This window comes from Grampus griseus (genome assembly GCF_964374135.1).
Source record: "Grampus griseus genome assembly, chromosome: 9".
Taxonomy (NCBI): Eukaryota; Metazoa; Chordata; class Mammalia; order Artiodactyla; family Delphinidae; genus Grampus; species Grampus griseus.
The window spans coordinates 46,197,187-46,215,490 of NC_139003.1; the positions used below are offsets into that span (position 1 = coordinate 46,197,187).

General features: G+C 44.9%; 1 protein-coding gene across 1 annotated transcript in view; it reads left to right on the forward strand.

Annotated features, from left to right (window-relative positions):
- SCRN1 (secernin 1) overlaps positions 1-18,304 on the forward strand; it is a 54,382-nt gene that overhangs the window by 20,452 nt on the left and 15,626 nt on the right. Inside the window, exons 3-4 of the mRNA XM_082661423.1 lie at positions 9,771-9,952; positions 17,181-17,383. Of these exons, the coding sequence (XP_082517549.1) occupies positions 9,771-9,952; positions 17,181-17,383 (385 nt within the window). The remainder of the gene's footprint in view (positions 1-9,770; positions 9,953-17,180; positions 17,384-18,304) is intronic.

An 18,304-nucleotide genomic window follows, 5' to 3' on the forward strand; every position in this document is an offset into this window, starting at 1 on the left:
TCCCAGAGTGTGTTGTCAAACTCTCATGATGGCTATCTCATGTTAGTTTTACATTCTGCTCTTTTACTAAATTCTTTTATTGGTTGTGTCAGCTTTTATTATTCTCTTGGGTTTTCCAGGTATGTTGTTATAAAACCTGCAAGTAGAGATTGTTTGATTGTTCTTACATCTCTAATTATTTTCTTGTTTGTTTGGCTTATAGCTTGGATTCAGTATTAATAGTGAGGGAGATAATGGATATCTTTGCCTTTGTTCCTGACCTGAGCGGGGGACAGCCTCTAGTGCTTCCACATTAAGTAAGATGCTGGTTTGGGAACAGAGATTTATATAGTTTTGTCATGTTAAAAAGTATACATCAATTCATACTTTGATTGCTTTTAAATCCTCAAGAATAGGTGTTGCATTTTGTTAGAGATCTTTCCAGTGATTATGGAGATAATCCCCTGATTTTTTTCTTCCTATTTAATGATAAGTTGAACCATCTTTGCATTCATGGAATAAAGTTCTTGGTTATGGTATATTTAGTTGTATGTGTTTAAATTGTAATTGTTTGTTGAAGGATGAAGAATTTGGATGAAAAAAATGGGAGCTAGTAGATTAACAAGCTCTTGCCCCTGACATCATCTGTATTCTTTGATGTTCTATGCTTTACAAAATAAACTGATTTTTCTGGTGACTGTGCTAGGTTTTAAGTGAGTATTCATCAGTGCGTATTTCATTTTCTTATCTGAATCTTTATCTGTTTCGATCCTTTAAAAGCATTAAGCATCACCAGAGCAACAGAACTCTACAAGGAGCTGCTTATGCGAGGTGAATTCAACAGAGACACTGAGACGAACAGGCAGAGTGCATGAGTCTGTGGTCGAGGCAGCGGCAGACTGGCTCCCACAGGATATTCGCCAGAACCGCTTGCCTCTCGTGTTGCACCACTAACTTGGTCCAAGCCCCTAAGCTTCAGCGGGACCTTCCTTTCATACAGGCAGAAAAGAGTGCTAGGTTCTCTGGCGCTCATGCTAGCTTTTAAATGGGTATTCAGTAATGTTTGAATGTCCATGTTGTTTGCATCTGAATGTTTCTTTCTGTTCCTGGAACAGAGTGGACTCGGTAAGGATGAAGTTGGCTTGGTTTGCGTTGTTACTGACCTTCCCTGTCTGTCTTCCCTAAATGTTTCTTTTTCCCAGAGAGTCATGCAAAACTGAAACAACACTTTGATTTTCATGTGGGCAGATTTAATTTCCCAAAGATGGCTATACGAAATCCCATTCCACATGTACTTCTCACAGTGTGATAGACACGCCTCCATGGAGTGGAGGGTTTATGCCCCCCCCACCCCTGCCACGAATCTTGGTGAGGACTTCCGATGGCATCATGCAGTGAAGCGTGACGGAGGTGATGCTGTGTGACCTCCAGGGCTGGGTCATAAAAGGATTCAGCTTCCACTCATCTCCCTCTTTTGGAACTCTAGCCCTAAGATCCCAGGCACCATGCTGGGGGGAACCCAAACACCCATGTACACAGACCATGGGGTGGGGCCCACGTGGAGAGCCTACAGCTAGTGTCAGCTGCCAGATGTGTGAGTGAATGACATTTCAGTGATTCCAGACCTCAGGCTCTATGGAGTAGAGACACACCGTCCCTTCTGTGCCCTGTCCAGATTCCTGACTCATCAAATTCACGAACATAATAAACGGTTGTTTTACACCACTAGATTTGGGGTCATTTTTTAGCAGCCATAGTAACTACAATATTGTACAAAGCCTTTTATAAATATGGCTGAAATAAATATTTTAGAAAAAATTTGTTTTCTTTTTTGGGGAATAGGTTAAATAAGTCTGTATTTTACTCACGGTTACAGTCATTTTAGGAAATAGACGAGATTCCTTTCACCAGTTAACCTATGGTATATTAATGCTCAAATACACTATAGGTTACATTATGTCCCTTTGCATAAATAAGTGCAGCTCGATACATACCAGAGTCAGTCCCTAAGGCAGCCCTGACCTTTTTTCTGAGTTCCATATCTGTGTTCTGAGTTGCCTCTGCACGTTTCCACATCCATACTCTGCAGGTAAAATAACTCTAGGGATCCAAAACCAAATTCACTTTCCCCGCCTCATTTGTTCCCCTAACAGCGCTATCGTCTGCCTCATCGTTTAATCTAGAAACCAGACAGAAGTGCTGACCCCCGTTTTCCCACTTCTCTGTGGATGCACGGGGGTGGCTGTCACTGCGTCTTGTTGCTTTCTCTCCTGTGTCCCCACCTCCACTCCACGGCCCCCAGCTCATTCACACCCACCCCCATCTCCCTTCGGCTTTAATCTGCTTATTGGTGCCCAGGTCTCTTTCTCCTGAATTCTGTTCCCTGCAGGGTCACCGGAATTTTCTTTCCAGATCACAGCTTTGTCATTGCCTTGCTTAAAAATGTTTGGTTGCTTATAGGATGAGAGTCCAGGCTGATTTGTATGCCATTCACAGCTCTTCCTGATTGGCACCCACCCTGCTCACTTTTCTTTCTTTTCTTTTCAATTAATAGACAGTTTCAGAGCAGATTTAAGTTTCCAGAAAAATGAGTATAAGTACAGAGAGTTCTCATATAACCCCTCAACTCCCCCCAACCCCCTGCCTCCCAGTTTCCCCTGTTATTAACATTTTGCCTTAATATGGTGCATTTGTTGCAATTGATGAGGCTGTACTGATACATTATTATTAACAAAGGCAGTAGTTTACATTAAAGGTCACTCTTTGTGTAATATATTGTATGGGTTTTGACAGTTTCTAATATCATGTATCTGTCATACAGAGTAGTTCCACTGCCCTAAACATCCTCCGTGTTCTGCCTGGTCATCTCTCCCTTCCCCTAACCCCTGGCAACCGCTGATCTTTTCACTGTCTCCATAGTTTTCCCTTTTCTAGAAGGTTATTTAGTTGGAATCATATAATATGTAGCCTTTTCAGATTGGCTTCTTTCACTTACTAATATACATTGAAGATTCATTCACGTCTCTTCCAGGCTTGATAGAACGTTTCTTTTCAGCTCTGAATAATATTCCAGTGTCTGGATGTACCATAATTTATTCTTCCATTCACCTATTGAAGGACATCTTGGTTGCATCCAAGTTTTGGCAATTTTGAACAAAGTTGCTGTAAAATTTGTGCGTAGGTTTTTGTATGGACATAAATTTTCAACTCATTTGGGTAAAGATACTTTTTAATGTAATTTTACGTTTTGAATAGGTGATATATTGGTGTGGTTCAAAGATTTAATAACATTAAAAGGTTTACAGTAAGCAGTCTTAATCTCCCCTTATTCCTGTCTACTGATTCCCATCTTTTATTTATTTATTTATTTGTTTGTTTATTTATTTATTTTTGGCTGCGTTGGGTCTTTGTTGCTGCGCGCAGGCTTTCTCTAGTTGCGGTGAGCGGGGGCTGCTTGTGGTTGCAGTGCGCAGGCTTCTCACTGTGGTGGCTTCTCTTGTTGCGGAGCACGGGCCCTAGGTGTGTGGGCTTCAGTAGTTGTGGCATGTGGGCTCAGTAGTTGTGGCTCGCAGGCTCTAGAATGCAGGCTCAGTAGTTGTGGCACACAGGCTTTGTTGCTCCGTGGCATGTGAGATCTTCCCAGACCAGGGCTCAAACCCGTGTCCACTGCAGGGGACACGGGTTCAATCCCTGGTTGGGGAACTAAGATCCTGCATGCCATCCGGCGTGGCCAAAAGAAAAAAAAATAAATGAAATTGTGGGTTTTTTTTTTTTTAAATGGAGGTTTCATTTAAAAAAAGAGTCACTGTGATTGCTCATCTGCCCACCTACCCACCCTTCCAACTGGTCCATCCTACCAGGCGGTCTTCTCTTCCAGTTCGTTCCCTTTCTTACCCTTCATCTTTCACTCAGTCTGTCCATCGGCCTGCTTGTCCATCTATCATCTACTCTATGTCCAGTTCACTTTGCTTGAGATGGAGGAATAAGAAATGGGGTCCTCCAGCACAGAGTTCCTCAGTTTCTAAAATTACGCTGCACATTTTTGTTCAGATGCACAGCTGGCAGATTGGAACATTTTATTTTCTGTTCTTTAGTCTTTCTTCTGTGGATTCTGGGTTTTTAACAACTCCTCATCTGGTTGCAGAATAGGATGGATAAGTATGTATCCAATTGTGAAATCCCCTGTGTCCTTTCTGAGGATGCTGTACACTGTGCATCACAGAACTCATCTCCCTTTACCTCAGGCCTTGCTTCTCCCTGTGGGTAGGGGCGTTGAAGAATCAGATGCATAATTTCCTGGATTATGATGTTCTGTGTGTGCATGGGTGCATTTGTGTGTGTGTGGATGTGCATCTGTGCTCATGGATGGGTATAGGTCTATTCTTAAATGGTTAAACCTTCTATTTAAGAAAAAAATGGATCCAACATTAGAATATTTTCCTGGAAGAACAATGGATTTCAACTACAGTTTACATGAGTCATACTTGGTACCCAAGAGAGTAATTATACCACAATTTATGGAGACAGAATTCTTTTTTTTTTTTTTTTTTTTTTTTTGTGGTACGCGGGCCTCTCACCATTGCGACCTCTCCCGTTGCGGAGCACAGGCTCCGGATGCTCAGGCCCAGCGGCCACAGCCCACGGGCCCAGCCGCTCCGCGGTATATGGGATCCTCCTGGACCGGGGCACGAACCCGCGTCCCCTGCATTGGCAGGCGGACTCCCAACCACTGTGCCACCAGGGAAGCCCGAGACAGAATTCTTGATAGCCAAGTCAAGTTTGATACATAATGTTTTTTGAAAGATTCTCTTATTATTATATATTAAACCTCACCTCCATTTTTCTCTCCTTTAGAATTCATTGTTTCCTTTTCTTCGAAAGTTAGTTTGAATTTATTTTTATTTTCTACTGTATGAAGTTCAGTGTGGGATTAGTATCCTCAGCAAGGTTATACAACTTTCACAATTGGGGTGGGTTTTTAGTAGATCATTTCCCTTTTCTTCCCCAATGAAAGTATTTGCAAGAAGAATAGAAAATTACCAATTAGTGATAGCTGGTGGTGTTGTTAGTAGCATTGTTTAGGTGGTGGCTGTATTTGTGGTGTGTGGAGTATGTGTGTACATGGTGGGGCAGGGAGTGGGTCCTGAATGTTAATTCTGAAGATTATCCCCTACAGCAGGAGAGCACAAGTCATTCTGGAATCAAAGAAATCTGACCAGAGCTCCATGGCCACTAAGTAGATTGTGCGTCTTTCTTCCTGTTTTCCCATTTTCTTCTCTTCAGCCCCAGGAGCAGGAGTCCCCAGCCTTCTGTGCGGTCAGAGCGTCTCCCTTGCTCCGTGGGAGAGTGGCTCGGCAGGGGGCTTCCTTCCATCACGTCCCCTTTCCCAATCCTGTTTCTGACGCCAGGGCTTTGCATTGTCCATCCTCAAAGATCTTACAGCTTCAGGGGAATAAAAAGCAGCTCTTCTAAAGTGTGGTCAGCATCTTCTTTTGTCTTTGTTTAGACTCATATGAGCCTTAAGGGCACATTTTCAAAAACCAGTCAAGTAGCAGGCAGGACACTGGAATAAAACAATTAAAAAACGAGCAACCTCAGTGATAATTAGCAATGCTGCTTTAGAGTCACAAATTTTCTAAAACTAAAACTATTTCCCTGAAGCATCCCATTTTCCCTGCCTTTGTTTCCCACCCTAAGAAGTCTGGCTGACTCATCAACTCATTTCACAGTGGTTTTCGCTGGTAGTGCCAGGGTTGTGTTCACCATCTGAGTACAGTAGGAAAGGCACAATGATTGCGTTTCATTAATTGAAACGTCTATTGTGTGAGTGTCTCTATTCCACTTTCACTGGGTGATACCCAGAAATAGTGTGCGCAGGAATGTGCAAGGGGTAGGCGACAGCATGACGCTGATTTTGCTTTTCATTTTGGACACCATCACACAAAATAATAAAGGGTTTGCCCTGAACAAGAATTGTCATTTGTTTTTGTTTCCGAGGCCTTGTCAAGGTTTATCTTTCCATCTTCCAACCTGGCATATGTCCCCAGGAGCCACCTGAGAGCGACAAGCTCAGTGCAGGTAATACTTTTAAAAGCTCAGTGATTAGCATTAGGCAGGGCTGACATTTACAAGTGTGCCTCACCACGCCCCCTGCCCTGGGCATTCTTATGTTGCTGTGTGGCCTTGGCCCCCAGAAGTCACACTAGCTGACAGATTTGTTTTATTAAAGGCTGGGTGGGTGTGGCCATGGGGCAGCAAGATGAACTGCTCCTCTTTTTTTGAAGCCCCCTTGAACAGCTTAATCACCCAAGTGAGGCCCGAACTGTCCCTGTAAAGACTGATCTTCTGAGGGGTGAACGTTTTCTCTTTGCTTTTTTTCTCATAGAAACTTGGCTAGGACTTTTGACTTTAGAACTAAATTGTTTTTCCAGGCTGAAAGAAAATTTTGGGTACTTTTGGATTTTTTTTCCCCAGAGACACCTTTCCTGCTACCTCAAATCCCACTTTTTCTCTGCCTTGTTAATAATGTGGCAATTGTGAGTGTCAGTGAATTTTACTTAAGAAAATGACTGCCTGCGGAGTTCATGTTCTAGATGGCTGACTTTACAACGTTTAACTCATTACATCTTGTGTAAATGTTCCTTATTTGTGAGGTTTGCTCCCAAACTGGGATTTTAAATAACCGATCTCTATGAGACAAGTGTGTCCATCCTCCCTACTCCCTCCTACACCTGGGTGTCATTAGACAGATTTCAAACCCAGTGGACCATGTGTGAATTGCAGCCACAGAAGGGCCCTTGTGAGGCCCAGACTTCTGTGGTCCATGACAAAGATGCCCCGAGGGGCATGTGTTCTAGGCTCACTAAGGCTGGGGTGCACACCCACCCACCTCCCGTTCCCCGACCCTGTGGCCTGTGAGGAGATCTGGGGCATCAGCTTGCAGCCTGGTGCTTGGGAGGTGCTGATTTAGCCCATCTGGCTAGTTGGGGATCTCCTTCCTTCCTCATGATTCTAAGTTTGGCCTGAAAAGTGTCAGGTTGGCTGCATGTATTTTGGACTCCCACAGAGACCATATGGTCTTTTGCATTCAGTGTTCAACATTTTTATCTGTCAGTACTTACTGAGCTTTTGCAGTCCTGTGACTCAGTGCCATCGTAGCTCCCCTAAGTGGCAGGGTGGAGGACCTCCCTGAACCGTGAACACATTTTTGACATCCCCACCTGTCTCTTCTCAGGCTCTTACCTCTGTCTGGAATACCTTGATGTCTGGCCTACTTTTCAAGATCAACCTAAATGTCACTCACTTGATAAAACCTCTGCCCGCTTGGTTATGTTCCCTTTCCTTTGACCTCTATTATGCTCCCTCCGACCTGTGTTATTCATTCGTTCATTCATTTATCCATTCATTCATTCAAAAAAAGGTTTATTGATGCCTACTATATACCAGATTTGGGATATGTCATGAACTGAACAGCAAAGATCTCTCCCTCCTTCCCTTCTGTAATCTCTCAATAGCGCTTACATTCTAACTGGTGGAGATAGCATACATAAACAGCACGTACGATACGTCAGTCAGTTATATAGTATTTTGGAAGGGTCAAAATGGCATGGAACGGGGAAAGGAAAAGGAAGGGCAGGATCGTGTCGATCAGAGTATGAGGTGGGAGGAGGGGACGAGATGCAGTGCATATTAGGCGGACAGGCCTCAGTGACACTTACTGAAGTTGGCCTGTGGTCGTAGTCTGCGTATGTGCCTTCTCCTTCTTTCCCAACTGAAGGGACAGAGACTGGGTCTCCTCACTGATTTATCTGCCAGCAGCACTTAGCACGAAATGCCTTGTGTGTGGTCGGTGCTCCGTAGATACTTGGTGAAATGGGAACAAATGTGTCAAAATGAATTTGAGGGCAAATAAAAAGCTCATTTCCTATTTTGCTTTTTTCCTGTCCTTACAAAAAGTACTTTATGATAAATCTGTGCTTAAGAATCTGAGATTCCTTGCCTATTTACTTACTCTTTTCAAGATAGAGTTTGTCACTGGACCTCAGTGGATACAGGGGTTTTGGAAAGTATTGATCAGTGCTGCTTTTGGCATGAAATAGTACAATTCTAACATATAAACGTCAATTCCATTTAGAAGAGCACAGAGGACTGTAGCTTGTTTACCGCCTTGGCCAGCTTTTTTGCTGTAAAAGAATCACTTTTTAAAACAATAAATAACTTTCGGGAACTGAATAGGGGAAAACATTTCAAGCGTATATTTTACTATCAATTTGCCATGAAAAACTCAAAGGTCTCTTGACAACCTCCGGGTTTAATTAGCTTTCAGTTTACAAATACTTATCAAGTGAAATAACATTATCCCAGTGCAGAGCAATACCTAACGTGGATCGTGAAGATACGGATGTCACGTGACCAGTGAGTGTGCATTTCAGCTCTTACCTGAGGTTTAGAGATTATGGAAAATCAATGCAGAGTAGCTTTCTGGGCTGCATTCAGTCCATATAAGTGGGTCTTGAATCAAAAAAATGATCTAAGGCTGCAGTTGATCCAGTGCTTTCAGGTGCCCAATTTAAAATGCAAATGGCTGCTGTGGCTGATAAATTTCTCCCCTGAGAGCTGAAAAGCTCTGTGTAATTTAGAGCCCTGAGTTCCATACTGCAGCTTCCACGGGAAGAGTATGTGTGTCATAGACTGCTAGCATATCAGCGTCAGGAGGCTCCTGTGGACAGCCTAGTTTAGTGCTTTTCCAACTGCTCTAGCCGAGTCCTCCCAGGGGCCCGGTATGGGGAGGGGAAAGGCTCTGAGTTATCTATCCCCAGTCCCATGCCTGTTCTTCCATTCACCTCAATACACTTTGACCAGTTTTATTGTCTTTATGCTTTTATGTAAGAGTTTGTATGGAGGAAGTGTTCTGAGGCTAAAAATATCAATACTTGGAAAGAAGTAGCTTGATCTAGATTAGCTCATTCATTTTCCAGGTAAAGACACAGCAGCCTGGAGAAGTAAGACACAGCTCTAAGTGGTTATGTACTGCAGTTGTGACAGCAGTTAGGAATATGCCTCTCTGGGACTGTTTCCTTATATGTCCACCTCATGGGCTTAGTGTGGGAATCAAATGGGACAGACCAGGAAGCACAATGGATAAGAGAGTGTACATTTAATGCGTTAGTTAAATGTAAAGTATCACTATCATTTTCTCTTTTCTCCCCCTAGAGCAGTCATGTGGGTTGTCAGACTGTGTTCCAGGGAGCCCTAGGGATCATTGCAGGAAGCTTAGGGGACCTCTTTTCTCCAGACAAACCATCTTTCCTTTTATCTGCTTTCTATGTTAGGCATCTAGGTAAAGTTTCTTTTATAGATAGGACTCTATAACTTTTAAAAAGTTTGAAAACCACTGATCTAGAAGGAATTTTGCAGATGAATAGCTATGCTTGTTTAAAATGCTGGTGGCCATCTGTGCCCATTGAAAAGGCTAGATACAGAATATTCAGGGCAGAGATTGCTTGAATACCTGGTTCGAGAAGGTGGACTGCTGTAGATGTAAACATTATGCACAGATTGGCCTGAACCAAAGAGACAGAAAACTGAGTGAGTGACAAGACTGAAACTCACTGGGGAAACCTTTGAGCTGCTTTGAGACGTGTGGTGTTTTTTAAGTCTGGGTGTTCCCAAGGCCTTTTATTTCTCGGCTCTGTTTGTAACCGATGTGGTGGTTTAATGTAAGTACCAAGGTGAAAACTAAGTGGTACCTGACAGGTGATGACCCTTTCTTTCCTGTCTTCATTTTTTAGTGCACTTACATTTCAATCGACCAAGTTCCCAGGACCCATGCCATCGTGATAAGCAGACCTGCCTGGCTTTGGGGGGCAGAAATGGGAGCCAATGAACATGGAGTGTGCATAGCCAATGAAGCCATCAATGCCAGAGAGCCAGCCGCTGAAACGGAAGCCTTACTGGGGATGGATCTGGTCAGGTACTGCCTGGTGATTCTTTGAAACAACTGCCCAGAACAGGTGGAGTGTGGGGATGGGATTTATCTCCCTCCAAACCTCATACTTCCTAACACAGTCCTTCCAGAGAAGACTTGTGCCTTTTGATATAAACTTGGAGTTGATGGAAAAAAGAATAGATTACAATGGAGTATTATTCAGCAATAAAAAAAATTCAGTACCGATACCTGCTATAACATGATGAATCTTGAAAACGTTATACTAAGTGAAAGAAGTCAGACACAAAAGGTCATTATTGTGTGATTCCATTTACATGAAATATCCTGAATATGCCAATTCATAGAAGCAGAAAGTAGATTAGTGGTTGCCTGGGGTTGGAGTGGAGGATGGGGAGTGATTCCTAATGGATATGGTGCTTCTTCTTGGGGTGTTGGAATGTTCTAAATTTAGATTATGGTGATAGTTGCACAACTTTATGAATATACTAAAGACCCCTGAACTACACTTTTAAATGGATGAAGTTTATGGTCTTTGAAATGTATCTATCTAATAATATATAAAAATAAAAAGAATATATTAAAAATACATAAAAGGTAAAGGAAAAAAGAACAGAAATCACTTCCCTCCTTTCCCCTCTAAGTCTTGGTCATCTTTTCTTCCTCTCCCTCCCCTTCCAGCCACAGTGTAACAGAGGGAAGCGGACGTGTAAGCTCGGCAGGATGGGGGTCTCTGTCGGCTTGTTCACCACTGCGTCACAAGCACCAGGGGCTGTGTGCCTGGCACGTAGTGGCTGATCAACGACTGAGTTTGGAAAGAATGACTAAAGTAGACGGTGGGTGGGAATGAAACAACGTTCTGAAATGGCTTCCTTTTTTCTGAAATACTGAAATGCAATAGAGTCATGGCTTGATTGAAAGACGATTGGGCTGGGAGCTGGAGGTCTTGGTCTTCAGTGTGGATACTTGTCACTTGTCCGATGTGAGGCCTAGACTGGGTGACCTCCAGAGAGCTTCCCACATGTAACATCCTATAAAAAGGAATAGAGGTTTTTACATTTTGTAGGTTTTGTAGGGAGAAATTGCACATAGAGACCTCCGTGGCCCATAGCTTCTTCCAGCTGACGGGCAGGTCTGTTTGTGACACCCCTTTGATGCCATATCGCCTTTATACCTTCCTCACCCTTCCTTACGCTTCCTGGTTATTATAAACTCAGAAGGTGCAGGTTCCCTGAGCTGGAGAAAAGGAGGGAAAAGCCTTATATTTATAATCAGTTTTCTCTTGATCAACAGAATGAAATGGATAGAATAACAACAAGTTTTGAGCTTATGTTTTGACAGTTGTCCCAGTATTTTTACCTCTGTGCTTAATAGAAATCCTAAAAGTGAAGAGTTAACAATGAAAAATAATGTCCCTTTTATGCCTCATTCATAGCCTTGCATTTTGAGTTATCGTTGACTTTATGGCAGGGGATTTATAGAACTGGCAAATACCACCATTTAAACAGTTGATTTCTAAGGGACGACAGAAAAGAATTTTTTTTTTAATTTCTTCAAAGCCTCTGATGTATCTTCTCAAGTTCATCAACCTAGAAGGCAACGAGAGTTACTGAATATCTGCTTTGTGCTAGCCTCTGTGGGCACATGAAGAAGGTCAAAAACTGCAAAGAGATTTTAGTCTGGTTGCAGGGAGAAGACAGAAAATTGAGCAATACAAGATTTTAAGACCAATTTAAGATGACAGAAGGAGAGGCGTGTCTCAAGGCAAATCTGAGATTTGTAGCCACATGAATGGCACAGAATCCCAGGCCCTCAGCAAACACCCCTGGATGTTCAGAGATGATAATGGACTGAGTCTGTTTAGGAATGCTTCGAGAAGAAGATGCCTGTGACCTGGGTGTACAACGCTGCGGGGCTGTAGACCGAGAAGATATACTCGGCACATAACTGGGGTTGTGATAGTTACCAAGGTCTGGACACTAACAAGTGTCAGGAGTAGATTACAGGGTGAATTTAACCATAGTCATTTAACTTTAACTCCTTCCCTGGCCACCCATGTCCAGGTATGTGAAGAGGACTCTGCCGCAGGTGTCTGCACCTCGAGTGGCTCTTTGTGAGCTCAGGGTCTCAGCTTTATACAAGCTATGATCAGTTCAGCTGAGCCCAGTCAGATAGCGAGGGGCCGGTTCATACTAACCGAATGCTAAACGTGACCCCTGAGCCAGAAGGCCTCCTAGGTCAGTGTCTCAGAGGCTCCCAGGTGATGGGTGCTGAAGCACACAGAGCACTGTTTGAGTAGCAGGGTTCCAGAGCAGTGGGTCTCGAAGTGTGGCTGGTGACCCAGTAGCTCTGGCATCACCTGGAAAGTTGTTTGAAATGTAGATTCTGGGTCCCCACCACAGACCTCCTGAATCAGGCACTCTGGGGGGTGGGACCAGTAATCCGTGCTTGAACGTGCCCTCCAGGTGCTTCCCATACACACGAAGCGTTGAGAACCAGGGCGCTAGAGGAAAATTTCAGTCCGTGAGCTGTGTTCTTTCAATTTGGGCTCAGTATCTCCAAGGTATTGCTGTCGGAGGGATCACTCCTTCCTCTGTCTGTGCTTGTCTACTGGGCTTGGGTGCCAGTTCTTTCCTGGACAGCTCCTGGGAGAGCAAGCTCTTTGCACTTTACACTCTATTTCTAGTGCTTGCTAGACCTGGGGTTGATTATTCAAAGATTATACAGGGCCGGCTGCCCCTCTACGGATTCTGATCTTTTGTGCTTTCCAACAGCACGTCAAATCCAGCCTCAGTCCAAAGGGCTGTTAAGTGAACGTTGGTAGCACTTTATTGGGCACTGAGTTTAAGATAAAAGTATAATTTGTATGTGTTTCCTAGAGGTTTGCTGTGGGAATTCAAGCATTAGGCAATACTGTTTTTATATTTCATTTTCACTTTATGTTTATGATGTTAAGTAACATCTGCTACTTACGATCCACTGATCTCTGTGAGAATCTGTCAACGAATCCCTTTCTCCAGGGAAAAGGCACATAAACACATATACTCCATTTTTGCATGTTTCAGGAGGTTGGTACCAAGTAAAAAGAAGATGAATGGAGCTAGCCTAGAAAAATGGGAATTGATTTTCTGGAGGTCAGGGCTCTCTTACCATCCAAGGTCTGTCTCTCATGATAATGCGCCTTGGCCTCTTGGATGAGAACTAGAAAGCTCTTAGAACTCATCCATCAGTGGCATTCTGGTAAATGTTTAATAACCAGCCTGGGGCGGGATGGTGGGGGCAGCTCTGATCTGTAGCCTTTTCCAGTTTCCATGGTGTAAACGCTCCCACGATGATTGATTTCAGGCTGCCGATGGTTTAACCACTAGATCGAAATTCTTGATGTAGAGCAGTCTGCTCTGAGCTGGCGCAGCTGGCCCCAGCGCGTCACTGCCTTCGTTCAGTGTTTCACGCCTCTTCTTCCCTGTGCATGACTGCTCCGTTCTCTTCTTTTTCTGTAGACTGACTTTTGCTGCTCCGTTTGGGTTTAACTTTGTCACTAAAACCCAGTCCATCTCAATATTTTAGAGCATCTGATAATTCTGGACACTTTCCATCAGACCCTCAGTGTATAAAAAGACACAAAAGTCCTTGAAAAGAGGCCAGTGTAATCACTGGAAAGGGCCAAGGGTTGTCTTTAGGTTGTGGGGAGTGTGAGGACCCACAGGTGACCTGAAAGGGGGCCCAGCCAGTATCTGTAGGAGGAAAGAACCTGTGGATTAGAGTTACTATTTCGCGAACACTATTGTATGATGCGTTTTGCATAGAATATTTCATTTAACTTTGACAGCAATCCAGTGAAGTGGGTCTGATTACTTCCGTTTGGTAGACAGGAAATTGAGGTTAAGGGACTTGCCTGAGGCGTCGACAGAGCCTGGTGTACCGGGGCCCGCTCCCCTCAGGGAGGCGACCCCTGTCTGTACTAGATCGCAGGTTACTTCTCCTTTCCAGGAGCCAGGAAGCTCTGGATACCAAGAGACAGAGGTTAGTCAAAAGGTTCCCCACGTCTTTCTTCCAAATCAGTACAGCCCTTAGCATCTACTTTTCCCCCCTCCTGCTTCTATCCCTCTGGCTAGAGGCTGGGAATTGTTTGATGTCCAAAACATCATGAACCAAGAGGGGCTTTGCAGACCCCTGGATCTGCGGGGGAGAAGGAAGATTGTTTGCATCTACATCCCTATAGGAACACCAAGCTCATCCCTAAAAGGGGAGGGGAGTTGACTACTTTTATGACTTTCCCCAGGGCAGTGATTGTATATCCACGGTAAATCTAGTTATAACTTAGTTTTACCTAATTGGGATTCAAAGGCACAGGGGTCTCCCTAATGGATGGAGACATAGGTGTCAAAAAGACAAGCAAGCTGAGTTTCTAAACACGAGGGCTTGCATGAGGGGAGTGCACACGGTGCTCATCTTCCTTAGAGAGCTGTGTTAACCTTTCAGGAATGGGCAGAGTGAGCTTGACATACCAGTGAAAAGGTCATGGGCCCCAAAGAGGGATTTTCTCCGGGATTTCCCATAAAAAATAAGGATCTGGATTTGGGAGCATCTAACTCCAAGATCCAGAAAAACCCGGACCAAGCACACCCTCGGAAGGATTTGAATTTCACTGAAGGTTGATGTCAGAGCGAGACTCTCACATTGACCCAGTTAATTTCATTCCTTTTCCTGCTCCAGTCAAGCCCATAATGAGGTGTAGCACCCGAAGTGAAAGTAGGCATGGGGGCCAGCAAGGCTGTGTTCTCATTTTGCGTCAGATGAATCTGCCTCATCTAGGAGGGGAAACTGTCATGAAAAGCTTAAAACAGGCCTCAGTGTTGGGAGACTCGTGGCCTGGATCAGCATAGCCTGGTGCATTTGTAGCTCTGAGTCTCAGGCGGAGAGGGTGTAACCCGCTGTCATTCACAGCTCTGGCAGTTGTCCTGTTCTCAGCCCATGGCAGAGAGACCGCAAGGGAATGGTCAGGTGGGACAAAGGCGTATCTTCTCCCCATGGTCCTGGCATGAGGGGTATAATCAGAATCGTGTCTGTGGATGAGCGCTGAGGCGCCCCTGCAGATGCCGTGCAGGAGGGCATCAAAGTCAGTCTGGGAGGGCACGTGTGTTGGAATCTCAGCGTGGGACCCAAACAGGCAGAACAGCAGGAGAGTAAGTTAGAAACTGCACAAGAGAAGTCACAGCTTCCAGACGTGGCACTATTGCCCCGGCTGGGTATTCACAGGCTCCTAGCACACATTTGCACGGGTAAGTTGGGGCCCTGCAAAGGCCCTGGGCACAGGGTTCTCCCTGGAATACGTACATAAGACGGTGTAACCAGGGGCCACCAGGGACCTGTGGAAAGCAGGGCCCCTCCTGTGTGCCCAGCTCTGCGCTGTGAGAGGTACTCACAGCACACTTGTTTGCTCTGGATCCTCAAGGTAAGGTGAGCACTTATTTCCTCTACGCCGTTTTGGAGAAGATGGCACTGACCAACGAAGAGTCCACTAATTCCACCTTCTAACGAGTTTATTCTTTTATCACTCCCATGAAGTCTCAGGCTTCAGCTTCTCAAAGCATTGCCTTGTCACCAGTCTCCCTAAATAAGCTTAAATTGAGAAATGCCAAATGAATTGATATACAATTACCTACGAAAATAAGCCTCTTGCAAAGATAAGACCAGAGCACAGAGTTGCATTATCCGGCAGCATAGTGAAATGTCCCTTCAGGAAGAATCAAGCTGGGTGAATTTTAATAACGATTGCATCTCAAGTCGAAAACTCACCCAGGACTGGCCTCTGCTATCATCTTAGCAGGCTCATTGCTCTGCTCTGTGCTTCTGCCCCCAGAAGTACAAGTTGAATGAAGAGATGAATAAGTAGACATTTACCGGGCACCCATTACATGCCATCTTCTTTCAAATCAGCCTGAGAGGGAAGTAGTACTGTTTTCACTTTACAGATGAGAAAATCAAGGTTCGGAAAGTTTATCCCTGGTGGATAGCAGAACCAGAATTAGAACTGAGGTCCCTTTATCTCCGCGTCGTTTGTTTTTCTGCCACAGTGTGCTATGTCTGGAAACTTACTGATCACGTACTTGGTGCTGGGCCCTAGAGCCATGTATTTTCATGTTCATTGTCTCATAAAACCCATCCTCATAGTACTCAGTGATGTAGGTATTTATTTTACAGGTGACGTAAAACTGAAGGTCAAGTATATTATGGAACTTGCTCAGGGTCACACAGAGGGCAGTCTGCTTTAAGGGGTCTATTAATTGGGAGGGGACTGCTGTTTCACTTTGAAAGAAATATGTCCTTTTGGACGACTGAAGCTGTAAGCCACACCAGTAGAGGTGCGCTGATAGGTAGGAGGAGAATATGTAGAAAAAGGACTGATCATGGACAAACCAGCCGCCCATCGCTAAGGAGATCGTGAGTGAATTATATGCACAGAGGACAATGGCTGGCTGTGGAGCACTTTTATTACTAATCAAAACATCTGGTGGGGCTTCCCTGGTGGCGCAGTGGTTGAGAATCTGCCCGCTAATGCAGGGGACACGGGTTCGAGCCCTGGTCTGGGAGGATCCCACATGCCGCGGAGCAGCTAGGCCCATGAGCCACAACTACTGAGCCTGCGCGTCTGGAGCCTGTGCTATGCAACAAGAGAGGCCCGCGCACCGCGATGAAGAGTGGCCCCCACTTGCCACAACTAGAGAAAGCCCTCGCACAGAAACGAAGACCCAACACAGCAAAAATAAATAAAATAAATTAATTAAAAACAACAACAAAACAAAAACAAAACATCTGGTGTAGAATAATAGAGGTCAAGGCTGGACTGGGCAGAGGTTTCCTTTTGCCCAGAGGCAGGAGGGAGAACAAGCCACAGAGAGGGGGTCTTGCTAAGGGCTGCAACTGAGCTGACCAGCTCTAGGGGAGTCAGAATTAGAAAAGAGAAAGAGAGGTGGCCGAGCTTCCTTTCAAGAGGGAGAAGCCACTGGGCTCCTGATATGCAAGGGGGGCGTCCAAAGACAGAAAATGCCCCCGTGATTTTGAACCGAATGTGTGACAGTTGTGTATCTGAGTTCAAGTGCTGTTTATCTGTTTGCATATTGGCTTGAGTGTTTAACATAGTTACACACATTGGCATTCTTCATAGCTCAGCCCCATCCCAGCCTTTGGTTCCTATGCTGATAATGAGGTGGTGAGGAATGACAGAGGTATGCTTCTGGTTTTCTTACTTCAGGCTTGGTTTAGAGAGAGGGGCAACAGCTAAAGAAGCCTTAGATGTCATCGTCGCCTTGTTGGAAGAACATGGACAAGGCGGGAATTATTATGAAGATGCAAACTCCTACCACAGCTTCCAAAGTGCATATTTGATCGTGGACAGTGAGGAAGCCTGGGTGCTGGAGACCGTGGGGAAGTACTGGGCTGCGGAGAGAATCACAGGTGAGTGGGGTGGCCGGTGGAGAGTTTCGAGGACAGGAAAAGCTGAGGCCATGGTGCCTGCACTTAGAGAAGTCATGCTGCTGTTGCAGACCCTCTGTGCTTCATGTGTAGGCTCTGGAGTGCCTCTCATTTCTGGGCTTCTGCTTCTAGAGAGGAACGGGGGTTTCCTCAGCCTGGAGTGAAGGATGTCAATGCTTGGGAAGCACACACCTGACATTTCATATTGACTGTTTGCCTGGGGGCAAGTCCCAATTCTTAGTTACAGAAACAAAGTCCCAGAGATTTTTCTCAACCTCATGCACATCCGTGTGCACACACATGCACCCAGACACATGTATATTTGCACACACGTTCCATTAATTTAAAACAATTCATTATCGGGAATTCCCTGGTAGTCCAGTGGTTAGGACTCTGTGCTCTCACTGCCAGGGGCCTGGGTTCAATCCCTGGTCGGGGAACTAAGATCCCATAAGCCGTGCAGTGTGGCCTAAATTAATAAATAAATAAAAAAATTAATTATCAGGGCTACTGTGTTTTTCTAAATGTTGGGACCTGAAAAAAACTTGAATGAAGAAGTATATTTTATATATAGGGCTTCCCTGGTGGCGCAGTGGTTGGGGGTCTGCCTGCCGATGCAGGGGATGCGGGTTCGTGCCCCAGTGTGGGAGGATCCCGCATGCCGCGGAGCGGCTGGGCCCGTGAGCCATGGCCGCTGAGCCTGCATGTCCAGAGCCTGTGCTCCGCAACGGGAGGGGCCACAACAATGAGAGGCCCGCGTACCGCAAAAAAATAAATAAAAAATAAAAAACTATATGTATATTTGAGCAGAGGGCAGTAGTATAAACTGTTCCTTCAGGTGGCGTGAGACTAAATTGGGGAGGAGGAATCTCTGGAGCTGCGACGTTCATGAGTCTTGTTAGT